The 18,554-nt window shown below is 39.2% G+C and overlaps 1 protein-coding gene across 6 annotated transcripts in view; it reads right to left on the bottom strand.

The window, feature by feature from the left end:
* CASK (calcium/calmodulin dependent serine protein kinase) overlaps window positions 1-18,554 on the bottom strand; it is a 392,726-nt gene that overhangs the window by 196,642 nt on the left and 177,530 nt on the right. For all 6 annotated transcript variants that reach the window (XM_037512504.1, XM_054695766.1, XM_054695765.1 and 3 more), the window contains exons 4-5: window positions 12,140-12,217; window positions 6,913-6,985 (exon numbers count right to left, since the gene is read on the bottom strand). In XM_037512504.1, the coding sequence (XP_037368401.1) occupies window positions 6,913-6,985; window positions 12,140-12,217 (151 nt within the window). The remainder of the gene's footprint in view (window positions 1-6,912; window positions 6,986-12,139; window positions 12,218-18,554) is intronic.

Raw genomic sequence — 18,554 nt, 5'->3', positions numbered from 1 at the left:
GAGATGTAAAGGAAATGTCAGCAACCAGATCAATAGAGGAAGAAATACTGCAAAATCCACAGTGCCTTGGCAACTAGTGTGATGTGATGAACATCGTTTATAAAAAAGCCTGGCCCTAAGTAGGTGAAAGGAGAACTGAGACCAGAAGACGAGAGAGCAGCCAAGTGTGTTAATGGGTGAGCAAGGAAAGCCATTTAAAGGAAGCACACTGAGAAATGCTTGGGTGGAACTCTGGGTTGAGTGTCTGTATGATTGGGGTTTTGTACAATTCTGAGAACTAAAAACAGTCCCCAAACCTCCCAGGCACAGGGCCCACTCAGAAGATGAAGTGATTGTACATAGAGCAGTTTGCATTTAGAGAACTGCCTAGCTTCAACTTCAGTTATTAAACTTGTATATCAGTCGGTCAGAGTCACAAGGTCTGAGGATTGCTTGGTCTCCGTGCCCAGGCGATTGTGAGACTGTCTGCAGGAATTAAGAGAGACAAGAAAATTCTACCCACTCTCACTGCTTAACAGAGCAAATGAAGGCAGGCAAGGAGCCAGGAGTTGCATTCACCTTGACAACTGCACTATTTCTTTCTAAAATACTTTTAATTTAGGGGTGAGCAAAAGGAAAGAGTAAAACAGGGGCCTCCCTGGTGGTGCAGGGGTTAAAGTCTCAGTGCTATCAAGCTATCACCAGCCACTGTGGCCTGAGATCCCCAGCCAGGGAGCTAACCCACAAGGCACAGCAGTCCTCTTTTGTCTTGCCTGCTGCTAACCTCAGCAGTGTATTTCAGTAGATCTGCCTGTTCTGCTCCCAGTTCTGTCTCTGGTGAATCCTCGCACCCAACTCCCATACCCCTGGCCTACACCCCAGTTCTTGTATGCATAAAGAAATGAAAATAAATCTTTTTTAAAAAGGTAAAACACAGGAACATAATCGAAGTTTTCACAAGAAAATGAGGAATAAAAGGGAAGATGACAGGAAAAAAAAAAAAAGAAATTTGCGTGCAGGCCTTAAATGCCAGTAGGGAGACAAAGCACGAGCAATTTAACATACTGTGACAGTGAGTCTTAATCAGGGGTGATTCTCACTCCCCACAGGACATTTTGCAATGTTGGAGTCATTTATGTTTGTCACAACTGGGAGGAAATTCTAGTGGCATCTCCTGGGTAGAGGCTAGGATGCTCAGTACCCTATAATACACAGGACAGCCTCCCACAACAAAATGCCCAGTCCCAAATGCCCCTAGTGTGGCTTTTGGGAGACTCTGTACTGTGATGATCACTTCTGAATTTCCAAAGGATTATGCAATTAGAATTTATCTATCTATCTATTTATTTATTTTTAAAGATTTATTTATTTATTTATACGAGCACTGGGTATAGTCAGAAGCGCGGGAGGGTGAGAGAATTCACCAGAGCCAGAGTGGGGAGCAGAACAGGCAGACTGATGAAGTACACTGCTGAGGGGAGCAGCGGGCGGCAGGAGAGTTCTGCGTGCCATGTGGGACCCTCCTCCGGCGGCCGGGGAGCAGCCGGGGATAGAACCGGCGTCGCAGAGGCCGCCGGCAGCTTCGCAACCCAGCGCTCAACGTCTGCGCCACCGGGGAGGCCCAGTTTTTATTTATTTTTAAAAAATATTTATATATTTATTCATAGACAAACTGGGGTGTAGGTCAGAGGTGTGGGGGGGTGGTGAGAGGATTCACCAGAGACAGAGTGGGGAGCGTAACAGGCAGATCTACTGAAATACGCTGCTGAGGGGAGCAGCAGGTGGGACAGGAGAGGTTTACTGTGCCATACGTGGGTTCGCTCCCTGGCTGGGGATTGAACCCAGGCGGCAGCAGCAGCAGCAGTGACAGCTTGATAGTGCTGAGACTTAACCCCAAGGCCACCAGGGAGGCCCAGCAATTACTTTTTTTTTTTTTAGATTTATTTATTTATTTATACAAGCGCTAGGTACAGTCAGAAGCGCAGGAGGGTGAGCGAATTCACCAGAGCCTGAGCAGGGAACAGAACAGGCAGACTGACGAAGTACACTGTTGAGGGGAGCAGCGAGCGGCAGGAGAGGTCTGCGCGCCATGTGGGACCCTCGCCGGCGGCTGGGGATCAAACTGGTGCTGCAGAGGGTGCGGGCAGCTTCGCAACCCAGCGCTCAACTGCTGCGCCACCGCGAAGGCCCCCAGCAATTACTTTTTAATGCAAATTCATATGAAAATGCTTTTCCAACGCAAACAGTTTCCACTACAGGTCATGTGGGATCATATACTCAATTCTACTTTGATACAACCAGACAATCATTTTTAGACCTAATTATGATGATTTCCACAAGAAATGCCTACCAAGTAAAGAAAAAAGTATTATTAATCAATATAATACTAGGACTTTTAGGAAACCTAGTGTTTTTGGATTATTTGCCAAAATGGGGGAGGGGGACGGTGGGTGAGGGAAGGAAGGAGGGAATATGAGAATATTTTTGGCTAGATAAAACAGATGATTTTTGGCTAGATAAAACAGATGATTAAATAATCGAAACTCTTCTAAAAGGCATGAAACATTGCAGTGTTCTATTTTCTTTATTAAGTATAAGGGAAGAAAAGTTTGGCAAAAAATTTAACTACAGAAACTAAAATGTACATACAAATGAAATCTATGTGCAGAGAAGTCATTGAATATATAATATGTAAATGTGAAGAAGAGCTAATAGATTGCTTTATTAAAAGTATGAACACATCATGTGATACTTTAAATTATTAGCCAAGTGAAATGTATTGTTAAAAAAGTCTTAGAGGGTCTCCCTGGTGGTGCTAGGGGTTAAGACGCAACCTATGAAGCTGTCTGCAGCCACTGCAGCACAAGTTCAATCCCTGGCCAGCCAGGGAACTACCCACATGGCGCAGCAGACCTCTCCTGACTCACCTGCTGCTCCCCGCAGCAGTGTATTTCAGTCGATCTGCCTGTTCTGTTCCCCACTCTGTCTCTGGTGAATCCTCTCACCACCCCCCAACACCTCCGGCCTGTACCTCAGTTCTTGTATGCATAAATAAATAAATCTTAAAAAAAAAAAAAGTCTTAGAGTGACTACTACGTTGGCAACCCCTATAACAAGATGCTGAATACTATTACTTTATGTTACCTAAGTTACTGAAGGATGTTAGCAAATCCTGTTGACACAACCTTCAAAATGATGCAGAATCTCCTCTTTCTTTTTTTACTACCTCCACTGCTACCACTCCGGTCTGAGTCAGGCAATGCAAGCTCCCATTTCTCTTTCCATCCTTGACCCCTACCTCCAGGTATATCCAACAGAGCAACATGATTGTGATACTGTGGAAAGTCAAGTCATTGTCTTTGTTCAAAACCCAGTAATGAATCCTCATTTCTCTCAGAGTAAAAGTCAAAATGCCCCCTACAGTCCCTTCCCCCTCTAGCTATCCACTCCCCACTTTGCTCATTGCACCTCAGCCACACTGGTCTCCTTGCTAGTTCTTGAACAGGTCAGTTACACTATATAGTCGATGTGTTCACGCTCACTGATTAGTGTCTGTCTCCTAGAACTATAACATCAGCTCTATGAGGGCAGTGATTCTGTTTTGCTCATTGATGTAGCTGTGGTTCCCAGAACAGTGCACGACACATAGTAGGAACTCAATTTTGGATGAATGGCTTAAAAAAAATAGACCCAAGTTCAAAGTTACCAATTAGTTAGGCATGCATATTCCATTTACCCATGCAGCATGTATAGATTTCAGGTACTGAAATACAGAAATTATCAATATTAATGTGTGTTTTGTGTCGAGTTCACTTGCCAACTGAACAATGGTATCTTTTCTGGTGGTTTCCTTACTAATTTGCAGTTTGGGAATAATCTGTCTCTTCCTTTCCTCAGCACGTTTCTTGATGCTTCATCAAAATTATTCAGCATGTGCCTTAGGAGTAATAAATTGAATAGAATCCAGCACAAAATTAATTTTCAGCTTTTGTACACACTGTTTCTTCTGCTTGAAATGTCTTCTTGTCTCTATGAAACTACTCCATGACTCAAGATCAGGCTCCAACATGACCTCCTCCATGAAGTTTCTCTCACTCTGTTTTTTAATGGTATTTCCCACTCTCTACCTTGGATAGTAATCATTTATGTTGTTTGTAAAGATGGCCACAAACAATTCTCCCATCTTTGTGCACATATGCTGTTCTTCCAATCAAAATGTGGGCTCTAAGAAGATGTGGTACATATACACAATGGAATATTACTCAGCAATCAAAAAAGATAATCACATGCAGCTTGTAGCAACATGGATGGAGCTAGAAGGGATCATGCTCAGTGAAATAAGTCAGAAAGAAAAAGAAAAATACCGTATGGTCTCACTCATAGCAGGAATTTAGAAAACCTAAATAAGGGACCAGGAAAAAGACTAATCAATACAAAGTAAAAATCAAAATCAACAAGTGTGGTTAGAGACACTAAGGGGGGGGGGAAGGGGCACGGGGATAGGAAGGATTAGGGTCAAAATAAGTGGGGGGTGCAATTGTATGGGGAATATAACTAATGAAATTGCATACATTGTGCAAAAATGAAAAATGATGTAAGAATTATATAAAATAAAATATTTAAAAAAACAAAAAAAAGCCCATGGGCTCTATTTTTCCTCTTCTTAAATCCAGGCTAGTCTGTGACCTTCTGACCAACAGAATGGAGGGGACATGACACAGTGCCAATTAGGGCATAGGCTTCAAAAGACCTGATAACTTTCATTTTTGCTTGTTGGGAGCCCTGAGACACTGTCCCACTGGAGTGCAGGGCCATGTGAAGAGAGAGTGAGATGTCTTGAATAAGGGACTAGGAAAAGGACCCAGTCAGCTCCCAGCTGTTCTAGTCACCTGAGCTGAGATGCTAGAAGAGTGAGTGAAACCTTTGTAGATACTAGCTATGCTGTCTCAGCCAACAGGCTGTGAAATAGACTTGAGCAGTCTTCATCAAGTTCCGGTCAAACTTGATGAATTATGAGCAAATAAATGGTGGTGGTTGTTTGAAATTACTAAATTTTGGTGTGTTGATCCACAGCATTAATAGATACACCATCTTATTTCCCTACTGAGGCCATAATAACTTTAGGGTTCCAAGCACAATATATCTGCATGAAATAGGCACTCAAATATTTTCTGAATAAATCAATCAGAAGGTAACTGAGAAAGTAAGTCAAATACAACTACTTTGGGATTTTATTTCATTTGGATTGTCATATCAAATACTCTAGCTAATCCAAAGCTGACTATATTATTCAGAGTATTACAATAGAGTATGTTGTCAATCATTACTTATTATCTGATGTTGATATAATTACCTTTCAAGAATAGAATTCAAAATAAAATTGCCTCTTGGGTAACAGTGTTTTTTTTTTTTTTAACACAATGCCATTACATGAACCAAAAATCAGGTTTTACACATTTTAAGTTTTTAAATGGTCATTTTTGGCATTATATACATATATATATATTTTAAGATTTATTTATTTATGCATACAAGAGCTGGGGTACAGGCCAGAGGTGGTGGGGGGTGAGAGGATTCACCAGAGACAGAGTGGGGAACAGAACAGGCAGATTGACTGATGAACACTGCTGAGGGGAGCAGCGGGCAAGTCAGGAGAGGTCTGCTGCGCCATGTGGGTTGCTCCCTGGCTGGCCGGGGATCGAACTCGTGCTGCAGAGGCTGCGTATTGCTTCATAAGTGTGGTGTTTAACCCCTTCCACCACCAGGGAGGCCCTGGCTTTATATATTTTATAATGTATACAAGGAAATACATTTTACTCTGTATATATATACTTTTTAATTTTAATTAAATGCAAAAGAATAATGCTGCACACCATTATTGTTGACAATTTCCCCTTTAATCATTCTATACTTATTCTTTTTGTTTGCATAGGTGAAGAATACTTTTTGATAAAAGTGCTATGTATCCATTGGGTACTTTGGAGTTGAGTGTTGATAATAACTATTATTCTTTCCTATCACATTTAAAAAGAACAAATAAGATACTTTACAGTAAGTTATAATTTATGCACACTTTGTGCACTTCTCTAATGATTTGCAGTTACTATTATTACATTCTACTAGATTGTTTTGAACTGCTCGTGCATTCCCTCAGTTTTTAGTCACAAGAATTGCAGTTTAAATTTCCCAAACATTAGAGAAAAATTAGCTAAACTTTACTTAATTTTCTTAAATGTTAAAATACATGAAAGAGCCAGGTTTTCGATAATGTCTTAAAATATTATCGAATATTAAATATTAAATAGGGAATGAGAGTACCATGTCTGTGGATGTGGCGGGTTACAGAGGGATCAGGGGCAAAATACCAGAGTGGGAATGGGGATAATGGGGCCAGAGAAAGCTCAGGAGTGCTTAGTGATTTGAGGCCTTGGAAGGGGCTGAGTGTCCCAGGAGGAGGGCCCACTGCTCTCCTTTTTTACATGCTTCCATGTTCTGCTTGACATTGTTAGGAGCCAGGGCTTGAAAGTTCTCATCAACTGGATAGTGGGATCAAACAAACAGAAAGACTGACTAACAGTAATATTCATCTTATTCCTGAATATGAGGGTACAAACCATCAAACTTGTAACATCTACAGTTATGATTTCAGAGTATGTTTGAAAACCATCCATAAGGAAAACAAAATGGAGACTGTTCTATATTGCAAGATTATGAAAATATCAGTGCAGGATGAATTTTTATAATATAAACTAACTAAATTCTAATTCTTCCCCATGAATTATGACTCTCCAAATATGAAGCAGCTAAATACATTTTACTTGCTAAGTAAAATTAACTTTAAGATGATCTCTAAAGAAAAAATTTTGATTATTATCATTGTTCCAAGTCAGTTTCTCTTCACAAACATTAAAGTTAGTGATAAAAATGACTTACCTTCACATCCCTGTGAATTATGTTATTATCATGACAATAGCGTAGAGCTTCCAGTATCTGTCTCATGTAATGACTGTAGAAAAACAAAAAACCAAAAAATCTAAAACTGTAAAAAAAACCCTTTTATTTTTAAAACTTAATATATTGTGTCTCTTGTTTGTAACTCCCACTTTCATATTCACTGCCCATGGACATTTCACCATTTGAATAGATAAGATTGGTGGTATGTGAAGCCCAGTAATGAAAAAGTTGGCAAACTCTTAAGTTTATGAGATTCATGAAGAACAATGTGTTATATATTTTCTAAGATACCTAAGTCAAAATAATTTGGGTTCATAATCAAAATAGCTCTATAAATTAAAAATTCAAGCTTAAAACATGAAAAAGCCCACCAATTTTCCAACACTCAGTTAATTCTACTGAGTTATACTGGATTGCTATAAAGTGAACAACGCTCAGCTCTACAGTAAGGATTCTGACTAAAAGGGTGGGAGTCTTCTATGTGCCAGCAGAGGCTGGCACTTTGCCTTATTTCCATTTAGCTATAAGGATAAACAAGAGGGCAGAACTGCCTATGCCTACAGTTTCTTTTTGTAGCATAGTCTAGCTTAGTTGCATGAACAAAGCAGAGTTCTTCCTTAACTCCTCATGGGGCTAGCAGGTGTCAGCTGACGCTCCCTACCCAGTCCAGGTGAAGAACAAAGAAGAGTTAGCATTGCAAAGGACAGACCTCAAAAAGTTATAACAGGGTGAACTAGCAACAGAGTAAGACAAAAGTGGTTTATTCTGTGTTACTTCAGAACTTGTTTTGACTTCTCTCTCTTAATTCTTCTGTAATTGTACTATTTCTCTTTTTCATCTTCTCTTCCTATGCATTTTACTCCTTTTATATTTTGCTTCTTTCTTATTACCCCTTCCTTTCTCACTTTTCCTTTTTTCGCCCCAGCCAGCCATGACATAGAAATGCAATATAAAACATTATTTATTGTGTCCTATGTATTGAGTTGTTTTATCTTTCCAGAGCTTATATTCCTCACACTTTAAACTAAAAATTAAATAATTTACTAGTACTTACAAATGACCTTGTGCATGTGCTTGTGACTCAAGATAAAAAAAAAATTCCCCACTTCTGCTTTATAATGAAGACATTTCCGTGGTGTGGTATCATACATTTGAAGAGGTGTGAAGTTGTACCCCTAAAACCTATAGTGTTGTAAACCAATGTTACCTCAGTAACCAAAAAAATAAATAAACTAGAGAAATAACATCGCCCATTAATTTAAAAAATTAAAAAATAAAAGACATTTCCATTAAATTTCTTCCTTGGTAAGCTATTATCTAATCATACATGCATGAATGTTCCTCTCATTATAATATGCATTATTTCATGTATTATAGTTGATCAGAAATTTCCATTTCCTAAATGAAAGGTAGGGAAGAACAAACCATCCAAGCCAGACTTTGTTCCTGTGTTATTATTGTCTCTTCACAATTGGTCTCGGAAACAGAGAGGGGGTTCATGCAGTCCCTAGCTCTGATCAACTTCTCTTACTTTGCAAATACACACACTGGGGCTGTGGTCATATACATTGCCTGGGTCAGTCACCCTGTAATTAAATTTCTGTTAACGTTAGGGTTTTTAACTTGGTGTTGTGGTCCTTTCCTGGTTCGGATCAGACTTGGGAGGAGAATGAACCCCGCCCCCCCGAAATGGCAGAGACAACAGATGTGAAAGTGTTTTTTGTAAACTCTAAACCATGCTATAAACATGCTTAACCAAGGTTAAGCCATTGTTATGATTAAATTTAATCAAATGTTTAGGAAGAGCCTATTTGTGCATCTAGATGTGAACATGGAAATAGTGGGAAAGTTTAAATCAGGAAATGAGGATAGAGCTTGTATTTAGAATATGGACTACACTAGATATGTAGTACTAAGATAAACACAGAAATTAACTTTATCCTACAGAAAATCCAACCCCAAAAGTCTCATTAGAAGGAAAAAAACCTCACAAATGAACACTTCAAAATCTGAATGTCAGAGTATTTACTCATTCTGTCCAAATACACATACATATCAGAATCTCTTGGGTATGTATGGGGGAGGGTAGAATTTTTTTCTGCTTTCTTAGCCATAACCCTGGGAAGCTATGCATGAATGGTGCACAAGCAAAATAAAGAGAGAACCAAAATCTACCCACATGTTCTAGAGAGGTGATGACTAAACTTTAATCAAAAAGTTTTATTTTCTGAGCATCATGGTGACATATGCTTTCAGAGGAACTTAGCAAAATATGTTTGTCTCCATCTTCCCTAAGGATCAAGAATGATAACTTGGGCCTCCCCTGGTGGCAGAGCGGTTGAGCGCTGGGCTGCGAGGCTGCCTGCAGCCTCTGCAGCGCAGGTTCATTCTCCAGAAGCTGGTGAGGGTCCCACCAAAAAAAAAAAAGAATGATAACTCCATGCAAGGAAAGAGCTGGTTAGATTTTGGGGGTGGTGGAAGTAAAGAAGGGAGATGACTCAGTCTACTTTCTTTGTCAACTTTGGGTAAGGAGACTAGAGTTCTTTGCTAGGCAGAAGAGAACTTACTTCTGGAATGCCCTTAACAGAATGTCTCTGGCTAAGGATTAGATATGATAAAACGAACCCAGGATCTTTGAGACACAGATGACTTACTGGAGTGTGTATAAAATGGAGGTATTTCATAATTGGAAGGCTCCCCCTCTGCATGAGGAATCTTACAGACCCCTAGAGACTTCATCTATTCTGGGTGAGGGGGCATTTCTGATGCCAGAAGTATTAACAGCAGGAGCTGCTCTTGGTGGTCCAGACCTTTACCTGCTTCAGTTGAGAATTTTGGTGCCTGTACCCCTTAAAATTATTTAGTAAAGCTTGGTACTAAGAAGATATTCCTGATTTGTGAGTTTAATTTGATAATCTGATGCTGTATGTTAGCTCACTCCACAACTCACCAACCCTGAAAGAACAGAGGTAATCACTAATTGGGTTGTACTAAGGACTGAATGCAGTTTATTTTATGCCATGCTTGCTGGTTCTCTTGAAGCACAGCCAGATGGAAAAAAAATTATCAATTTGATTACCTGGTATCTCAAAGTTTTCTTGCACTAGAATACTAATGCAAGCTGAATTTCCTAACAATGTAACACACAATTAGAGAAGAAGGAAGGTTAGAAGTCATCAGAATTTACATGTCTTGTGAATGCTGACTGATCCTCTGCAACAGGGAACCCACCCAATAATACTTGTTGCCCCCTACTTTTGTCATTTTTAGGGAGAGTCTTTGATAAATTGTACCCAACCTACCTTTTTACAGTGTCACTACTGGTCCCAGTGTTACTCTTTTCTGATCAATTCTAAAAAGTCTCTTTCATAAAAATCAACATCTTAAGAGCATACGTAGGTGGATTTTAAAATCAACAAACTTTCAACTTGATGCATAACTACCTTTTCTATAAATCTCAAGATTGTGAGAGACCCCAAGTCATTTCGTTGCCTGACAGCACCTCCACACATCCTAACAACCAGCTTTGTGGTAGAGACAGGCTCAAAGTTAAAGAAAGGCAAACTGATGACTGGGGAACACAGTAAAAGTGGTATGGGTTTGACATCAACCCTGACAGCACATATGCCAGGTTATTGTAGTTCAAAACGGAAAAAAAAAGTCATCTTCCTCAACAGAGCTTCATTATTATATAAAATTAACATTTCAGAATTTTTAGTTTTCCCTATTTGATGCTGCTGTTGAAAGATATCAACATGGGAAAGTACAAAAAGGCAAACTGCATCAAATGCCTGAAGGAATAAATATAAACAATGACATGCAAGAGTGTGACAATTTCATTTAGTTGGATAGAGTAGCTTAACCACTATGTCTTAAGAAAAATCAAGTTAACATCGACCATTTTTGGTATTAAAGATTGCTTCTTAATTTTGAAGCACTATAAAGAATGAAAACTTAAAATTATGATAAGAACTCAAAACAATAGAAAACTGGATTAAAAAACCTCCAAGGGGTGCGGAGGACCTCTAAGAATATGCTTCAGCGAGCATGATGCAAAGAAAAAGAAGGTATTTAGCCTCAGTTCTACCATGAATACACCAGGAGTTTAAAGATATCATTAATATATACAGACTTTTATTTGCTGCTTCTCTCTAGTCTCGGTAGTAGAGAAAGGCAGCTACCTCCAATTGAGCATATTCTTTATTTTGTGTGATAGGCATGGCTGCTCCATCTCCTGAGACTGGGGCCCTTGCTCCTCAGCCAGGGGAGGCAGGAGAATGAATTTGAAGAAAATTAAGTCACTCTGAGTTCAAAGTTGTATTTGGTGGTCTCTGAACTGTTTCCAGAACATCTATTTATTTATGATGCTATTGATATAATTGTAAAAAGAATGTTAAGAGGAGTTACAGTCATTTCATGGTAACTTTCTCAAATGGTACAAAATTTTAATAAATTCAAAATAGGTTCGTGGGTTTGAACCCTCCAACATATTGTAGTTGGTGACTGAGATGTTGTACCCCATGTATTAAAAAGGTGACCCACTGGAATAGATATTTATGACATGACTGAATGCCACTGAGGCAGAAAACTGTACTGCTGTGTATATATATAAGCAGGACGCCTGGTGCATGGCTCCTGTGATTTCTCATATTTACTTCTTATTTTGAGCTGTTAGTTTTTTAGCACTCCTCCACCTAGAACAATGGCCACTATTTGTTTGGGAGATCACACACTGGCCTGAAGCAAATACATTCAGCAGAAAAACTGCTTTTATTTCTGTTCCTTCTATTGTTCTATGTTTTTCCTCAGAATAACTGGTCACACAGCAATTTGCTATCACGGAAAGGCAAACTGAAGAACTAATGAGGCACATCTGCCAAAAAATGAAAATCAAGCACAAACAAGACCCTCAAATTTTAATTCCACATGGTCCCTGAGCTACCAAATCTCTTAGTATGAGAGTCAGCAGAGATGGGAAAGATAGCAGGACTGTTGTTAAACTGAAAACCCATATTCACAGATAAATCCATGGCTTAGTATTTTGCATTTCCAGTCACTGTCTGGCTCTAGGAATGCTCACTACCCCATGTGGGCCCCTTGTGGGGAAGAGCAGCAGTGCGCTCATCATCAAGAGCAGGCGCTTCTGTGATTTCTCTGTCATCTCCTTATTTTATTTCCACTTGACCTGTGGGAATTAGATACATACCTGGCTACAGCTTCACTGTATACAAAACCAGCGTCAGCTCTCTTTACAATTTCAAAGCACAGATCTGCTCCATCCATACTGTAGAGAAATGTGAAAAAGAGTATGAAAAAAATTTCAGAAAGGAAAGTTATAAGTGAATACATTGTAAGTAAGTTGATTTACAGCTAATTATTATAATAAATTATCTTCTTTCTTTCAATGAATTTTAAAGGACATCCTATCTTAACACTGAAAATCTGTAGCATCAAATAACACAAGGCATAGAAAATTTTCTTTAGGTTAAAAAAAGGAAAAATTTTCTTTAGGTTATCACAAGAAATCTCAGAAAAGAGCAATTCCTGGGATTGTGGGTATATTTTTAAGTGAAATTCCAAAATTATCTACATCTAGTCATGCAATGTAATATAACAAGAATTCTAAAACATTTAGCTACAGTTATCACCACTAAATGAGATTCAAGTTCTATCTGTGGCTCATCCATAATTTATTTTTGTTTACACTTCCATTACCAAAATTAATTCCCAACAAACATTCTAACAAATTGATGTGTTGGTGATACAGTATCACTCTCTAGTCCCAAAACTCATACTGATTCTCTATTTCCCTCCAGATCAGTAAAACTTCTTGTTATCTAGCTATTGTGTTCAAGCATACATCACTTTTTAGACAATTAGCCTAAGTACCACTCCCTGAATGTACCATTTTCTTTCTCTCTCTCTTTATTCTATTCCAAAACAAACTTCCCCAGGAAGCCCCCTGAATGACTACCAGCCACAGTAAGACCTTTTGCTTAAATTTTATAACAACCTTACATAGCTCACATCATACCATTTAGCTTATATACGTATAAGCATGTGTGTATGTGTAAATATATATACACATTTATGCATACATCTATCTATATAGATGTATTATACACATGCAACTTTTACCAGATCATTATATATATTAATGGAACTACTCAAATAATAATAGCTAACATTTTCATAATACTTTAAGGCTTATAAAATGTTTCCAAATCCAGTACTTCATTCATTCATTCATCCATTCATTCATTCAGTAGCTTAATCTCCAATATACCTGCTGCAGGTATTATGCTGAGGAAACAGAAACGTCTAGAAGGAAAACAAAAAGAACTAACATTCTATTCATCAAATATCATGAAAAACATTTCTCCCTTCATTTTTTAAAATTTTTTTAGAGATTTATTTATTTATGCATACATGAAAGGGTTTACAGGACAGAGGTGTGTGGGGGGTGGTGCTTGAGAGAATTCACCAGAGACAGAGTGGGAAACAGAACAGGCAGACTGACTGAAATACACTGCTGAGGGGAGCAGCGGGCAAGTCAGAAGAGGTCTGCTGCGCCATGTGGGTTTGCTCCCTGGCCTGGGATCGAACTCATGCTGCAGTGGCTCGGTTAGCTTCATAGGTTGTATCTTAACCCCTTGCGCCACCAGGGAGCCCTCCCTTCATTTTTACTATCACTCTGTGAGGTCAGAATCATTCTATTCTCAAATAACTTGCCTGAATATGTAAGTATGTGACAGGCCAGGATTCAAGGGCTTATTGATTTCAGTGTTCTTCCCATTCACTGGAGCTACAGACATCTTCAAGTCCAGCAGTACAATACACAAGTACAAACACTCCCAATTATTTGCAGGTTTACTCTTTTCCACTGACCTGACTATTCTTGTCATCATTATTACTTTCCACCCACATTTCCTTCTGAATTTTTTCCCCCAGTGGGACTTTATTTATTTATTTATTTTTAAACAGAGGCATGTTTTTATTTATTTATTTGTTTGTTTTGTTTACACATGCACTGGGTACAGTCAGAAGCGCTGGAGGGTGAGAGAATTCACCAGAGCTAGAGCGGGGAGCAGAGCAGGCAGAAGGACCGAAACACACTGCTGAGGGGAGCAGCGGGCGGCAGGAGAGGTCTGCGCGCCATGTGGGACCCTCCTCCTGTGGCCGGGGAGCAGCCGGGGATCGAACTGGCGCCGCAGAGGCTGCAGGCAGCTTCGCAACCCAGCGCTCAACCGCTGCACCACCGGGGAGGCCCCCCCAGTGGGACTTTAAAATCATTTTGTCACTCTGAAAATATTTATATTTTGATTGAGAAGGTATTATATTTATACATTAACTTCTAAAAAGTAACATTTTCCTAATATTCTCATCTTAAAGAGTTTGTTTGGTATTACATCTATTAGTTGTAGTTTTAAGGTGTTTTTTCATATTGGTTCCAAATACTAATTACTGGATTGTCCCCTGGGCATTATATATTTTTAGTTGCTATTACAAATGGGATCTTTTAGCCTTTATACATATTTTTAATACAATGGCTCATAACCAGGGGTACCAAACAAAGTCATCTACACAAGTTTTTTAATATGTGGGCATGTTCCTTGAGAGGTTATTCTAGAAGAAAGTCAAAAATATGAAAATAATTATTATTAAAACTATTTGATTAGTTTTTGTAACACTAATTGGTATTAAATGAAACAACACACTAATTTTAAGTTTCATCAGCTACAGAAACAAAACCAAAAAACCTTTTATGTAAATTTCATCACAGATATTTAAAATGTATATATTCATAAGGCATACATACACTCCTGACATAGCCTTGAAAAAATTTGTTTTTTCAAGTCTTTGATAAATTTTATTTGATAACATAATTTCTTAAAAAATTATAAGGCTTTTTAAAATTACTTTTCTCTTTGGCTTCCCATTTTAAGGCATTTCTGGGACTGCCAAGAACCTTTAAAAGGAAATCTTAATCTCCCCAGTTGGCTCCATTCCAAGGAGTGAAATGAGAGGGAGATTGAGATGAAAGCCTGCTTTGGAAGACTATGTGGAATCCATCCATACTATGAGCTGAGAAAAACTTATAGGAGTTTTACTCTGAATTGTGAAAAGTAGTGGGATTATGAATGATTTTAGCTGTCCCTTCCTTGTGTGTATCTGAATTTAAAAAATTTTACAGGCCTCCCCGGTGGCGCAGCGGTAGAGCGCTGGGTTGCGAAGCTGCCCGCGGCCTCTGCAGTGCCGGTTCGATCCCCAGCTGCTCCCCGGCCACCGGAGGAGGTCCCACATGGCGCACAGACCTCTCCTGCCGCCCGCTGCTCCCCTCAGCAGTGTACTTCGGTCCTTCTGCCTGCTCTGCTCCCCGCTCTGGCTCTGGTGAATTCTCTCACCCTCCTGCGCTTCTGACTGTACCCAGTGCATGTATAAACAAAACAAACAAACAAGCAAACAAATAAATAAAGAAAAACATGCCTCTATTAAAAAAAAATAAAAATAAAAAATTTTACAATGAGCATGCAACACTTACATAATAAAACAATTATCTAAAAACAAATGCAGCAAACAAAATAGTTCACGTGTTTAAGAGGCACAAGGCTGACTATATGTTGAAGGGATCAGAATATGCTACTCTACAATATGCCACTTTGACATAGGATTACTTTGAACTGAAGGCAACTGAAAAATAGTAGACACAGGAAAAAGTCCTTGCTCTCCTCTGTTCTGCCCAAAAACAGGTATAAATTTCCATTTGTAAAGGTAGTCTCTCCAGTACCAGAAAGAGAATTACTTTTATCTGCATAACAAACCTTGGGAAACAACCCATTATTACATACATTTCCTGGTCACTTTCCCACAACTTAATGCCAGAAGTTCAAACATCCCCCTTATTTTATCCAGTTGCCTCTTCACACTTTATCACTCTTTATTAAAATGGTACAGCCCCATGTCTTACCAGCCCTTAGTGCTTTTCAAGCTCTACTCCCACCATATGCAGATGAAATAAATATCTCCTTCTGTTAATCTGTCCTTTGTCAGTTTAATTTGCAGGTGGCAGCCAATGAACCTAAGAGGGCAGAGGAAAGGTTTCTTTCCTCTTCTATGGTGGATCCTCTGTAAAAGCAGATAAAAAGAGGGCTTGTAGGAGACTAGTGCCTGATGATATAAAGAAGTGCTTCTCAAACTAACTAGTGAAGGACCAGATTTCCCTGCCTCAGTATGTTGTGGATCAATACTTCAATACCTCAAGCTCTTCACTCTTCCCTACTTCCTCTCTGATAACCACCCCTTTTTGTTGTCAGAGTAAAAGCTTTTTTTTTTTTTAAACCAATACTTTTCAAAATCAAGTGCTATTATTTCACAGTAAAGTCAAAATGCAACAACAGTTTCTAAATGTTTACTTTCAATTTCTGTATTTATTATGTACTGGTAACAATAGGAAGATTCGAACTCATTTCAAAACTGTTCTTTGAGGAACAATGTGAAGAACTGCTGGAGACCCGCTCCAGCTAGAAGTTGTATCAGGGGTCTCAGAGAGGAGAGGACGGCGTCGGCCAAGTTTTCTCTCGAAGGACTGAGGGGCAGTGGAGCGAGGGAGAAGTGAGGTAGACACAGACACCTTATTTTGTGCAAGTATCTCCTGCTGAGGGTCTCAGCAGGTCTTTATTTTATACCTTAAGGCGAGCGGTGGGATTACATCAGAGAAAGCATTGAAGCAGAACAGAGACAATCAATACATATTTTCTCATGATCATGTGAAGACCCCCTTGGCCTTACACCTGTTGGCCATTTCTTTGGTAACCTAAGAACAATTAATTTCCTAGGTATAGCTCATTTACTGGCATGATCAATCATACAAGACAGCACAACATTTGGCAACAATTAAACTTTCCCAATTACAAACGTGAGTGTAGAATTCCTATTCTATATTCAATTACTAAAATCAATCTATTTCCTAGCACTCAATTATTTTGGTTAATATATTAATTACTTCAAGGTGGTCTAAAACAGTTCATCAAATCTACGTAAGTTCTACTGAAGTCTAACTCTTAACTAGAAATTCCTAACCTCCACAGGGCTTGCGAACCATTGACCTCATACACCAGGGAAAGTATTGTTGCCGCAAACAGGTACCCCCCAGGTTAGGCTATGTTTTCCAAGCACAGCTGGTTCAGGGCAGCTTGTTCTCCACAGTTCTCAGGGCCGAAACATTTCTTTCCTAACTATACCTTTAACAATTTTTTACTTCTTTTGTGATAGTTCATGCGTAAGAACAACAAGCCAATTGTCACCTGGGTCCGAATTAGGTTTTCACAGGCCAATTTATAACTAACTTACTTCAGCATTAACCAAGAACAAAAAGGAGAGCATTAGCAGGCATTGCCATGGAGACTCCCTAGTTCAGATCTTCTTTGGGAAGTGCAAGAACTTCCTTCTTCTGGGAAGTAAAACTTTCCCTCTTCCGGGGAGCACAGGAACTCCCCGCTTCTCGGGAGTCTCCCCCAATGCCCGGACCTTGTCAAGAGACAGCATGGGAGGCACGGCCTGCCGCAAAGAACAGACCAAATCTGGGGTTCTCTTGCTAGTATTTCCTCTGAAGGGGACAACTACAAAAATTGGGTGAAGTTATATATTTTTTAAAGCTTTAAAGAGTTAACAGTATAATGAATGAAAAACTACTTAGTGAGATCAGGGAAAAGATTAGAGCTCAAAGAAATTAAGCAAGCACTCTTTCTGTCCTGGGGGTAGGGAGTGGGCTATGGAAACAAGGTTGCTGCAGAGGGGCCTGCACTTTGGTAGAACTCTAGAGAAGTGGGAAGGGGCAATCAGATGAAGGCAGGAGTCCAACTGCTTTGGCACCTGGGTGGTCCAAAAGAAGATACAGAACTATTCTTTTGGTAGACCTGAGAAGAGGCCACCAAAGATTAAGACCTTAATGAAATACCATTTGTTCTGGACTGGGGTTATAAAGAGCTACATTTTGAAAATAGGGGCACAGAATATATTCTGGTATGTCTTATTAACAGCATAGAAAAACCCCAGTGTTATCCATGGGGATAAAAGATGAGCCTAAATACTTCAGCAAGAAACAAGAATTTTAAAAGGAGATACTTATAGATTTGAAAAAACAGCAAATAGAATTTCAGAACTGAAAAATACAGAATACCAAAATTTAGAATTTAAGATTAGACTGCTGAAAGGAATATTAGTAAACTAGAAAATATATCAGATTGAAACATGGATAGGCAAAACATGAAAAATATAAAGGTGAAGATAAGAAATGAGACAGATTGGTGTATATTTTATTGAAGTTCCAAAAGTGAAAAGAAAACGGAACATTAGTAAGACTGAAAGCTGGCTTCTAAATAGCAACAGTGGAAGCCAAAAGCCAGTGGAAAGGTATATTAAATTGAAATAATGGTCAAAGTGTTATCGTTTGACTGAGAGGTGCCAAGGGCCCCCAAAATTTGCATGCTGCAAAGGTTGTGCATGAAGACAGGTTCTGAGTGTAAAAGAACTTTGATGGACTTGGTGTACACAGAGAGAGAAGAAAGGTCCCCATCCAAACACCCAAAATTATCCATTCCCTTGTGGTAAATGCCCAGCCA

This window comes from Talpa occidentalis, unplaced genomic scaffold, assembly GCF_014898055.3.
Source record: "Talpa occidentalis isolate TD23 unplaced genomic scaffold, MPIMG_talOcc4v2.1 talOcc4.15, whole genome shotgun sequence".
NCBI lineage: Eukaryota > Metazoa > Chordata > Mammalia > Eulipotyphla > Talpidae > Talpa > Talpa occidentalis.
This window is presented reverse-complemented; position numbering and strand designations above follow the sequence as displayed.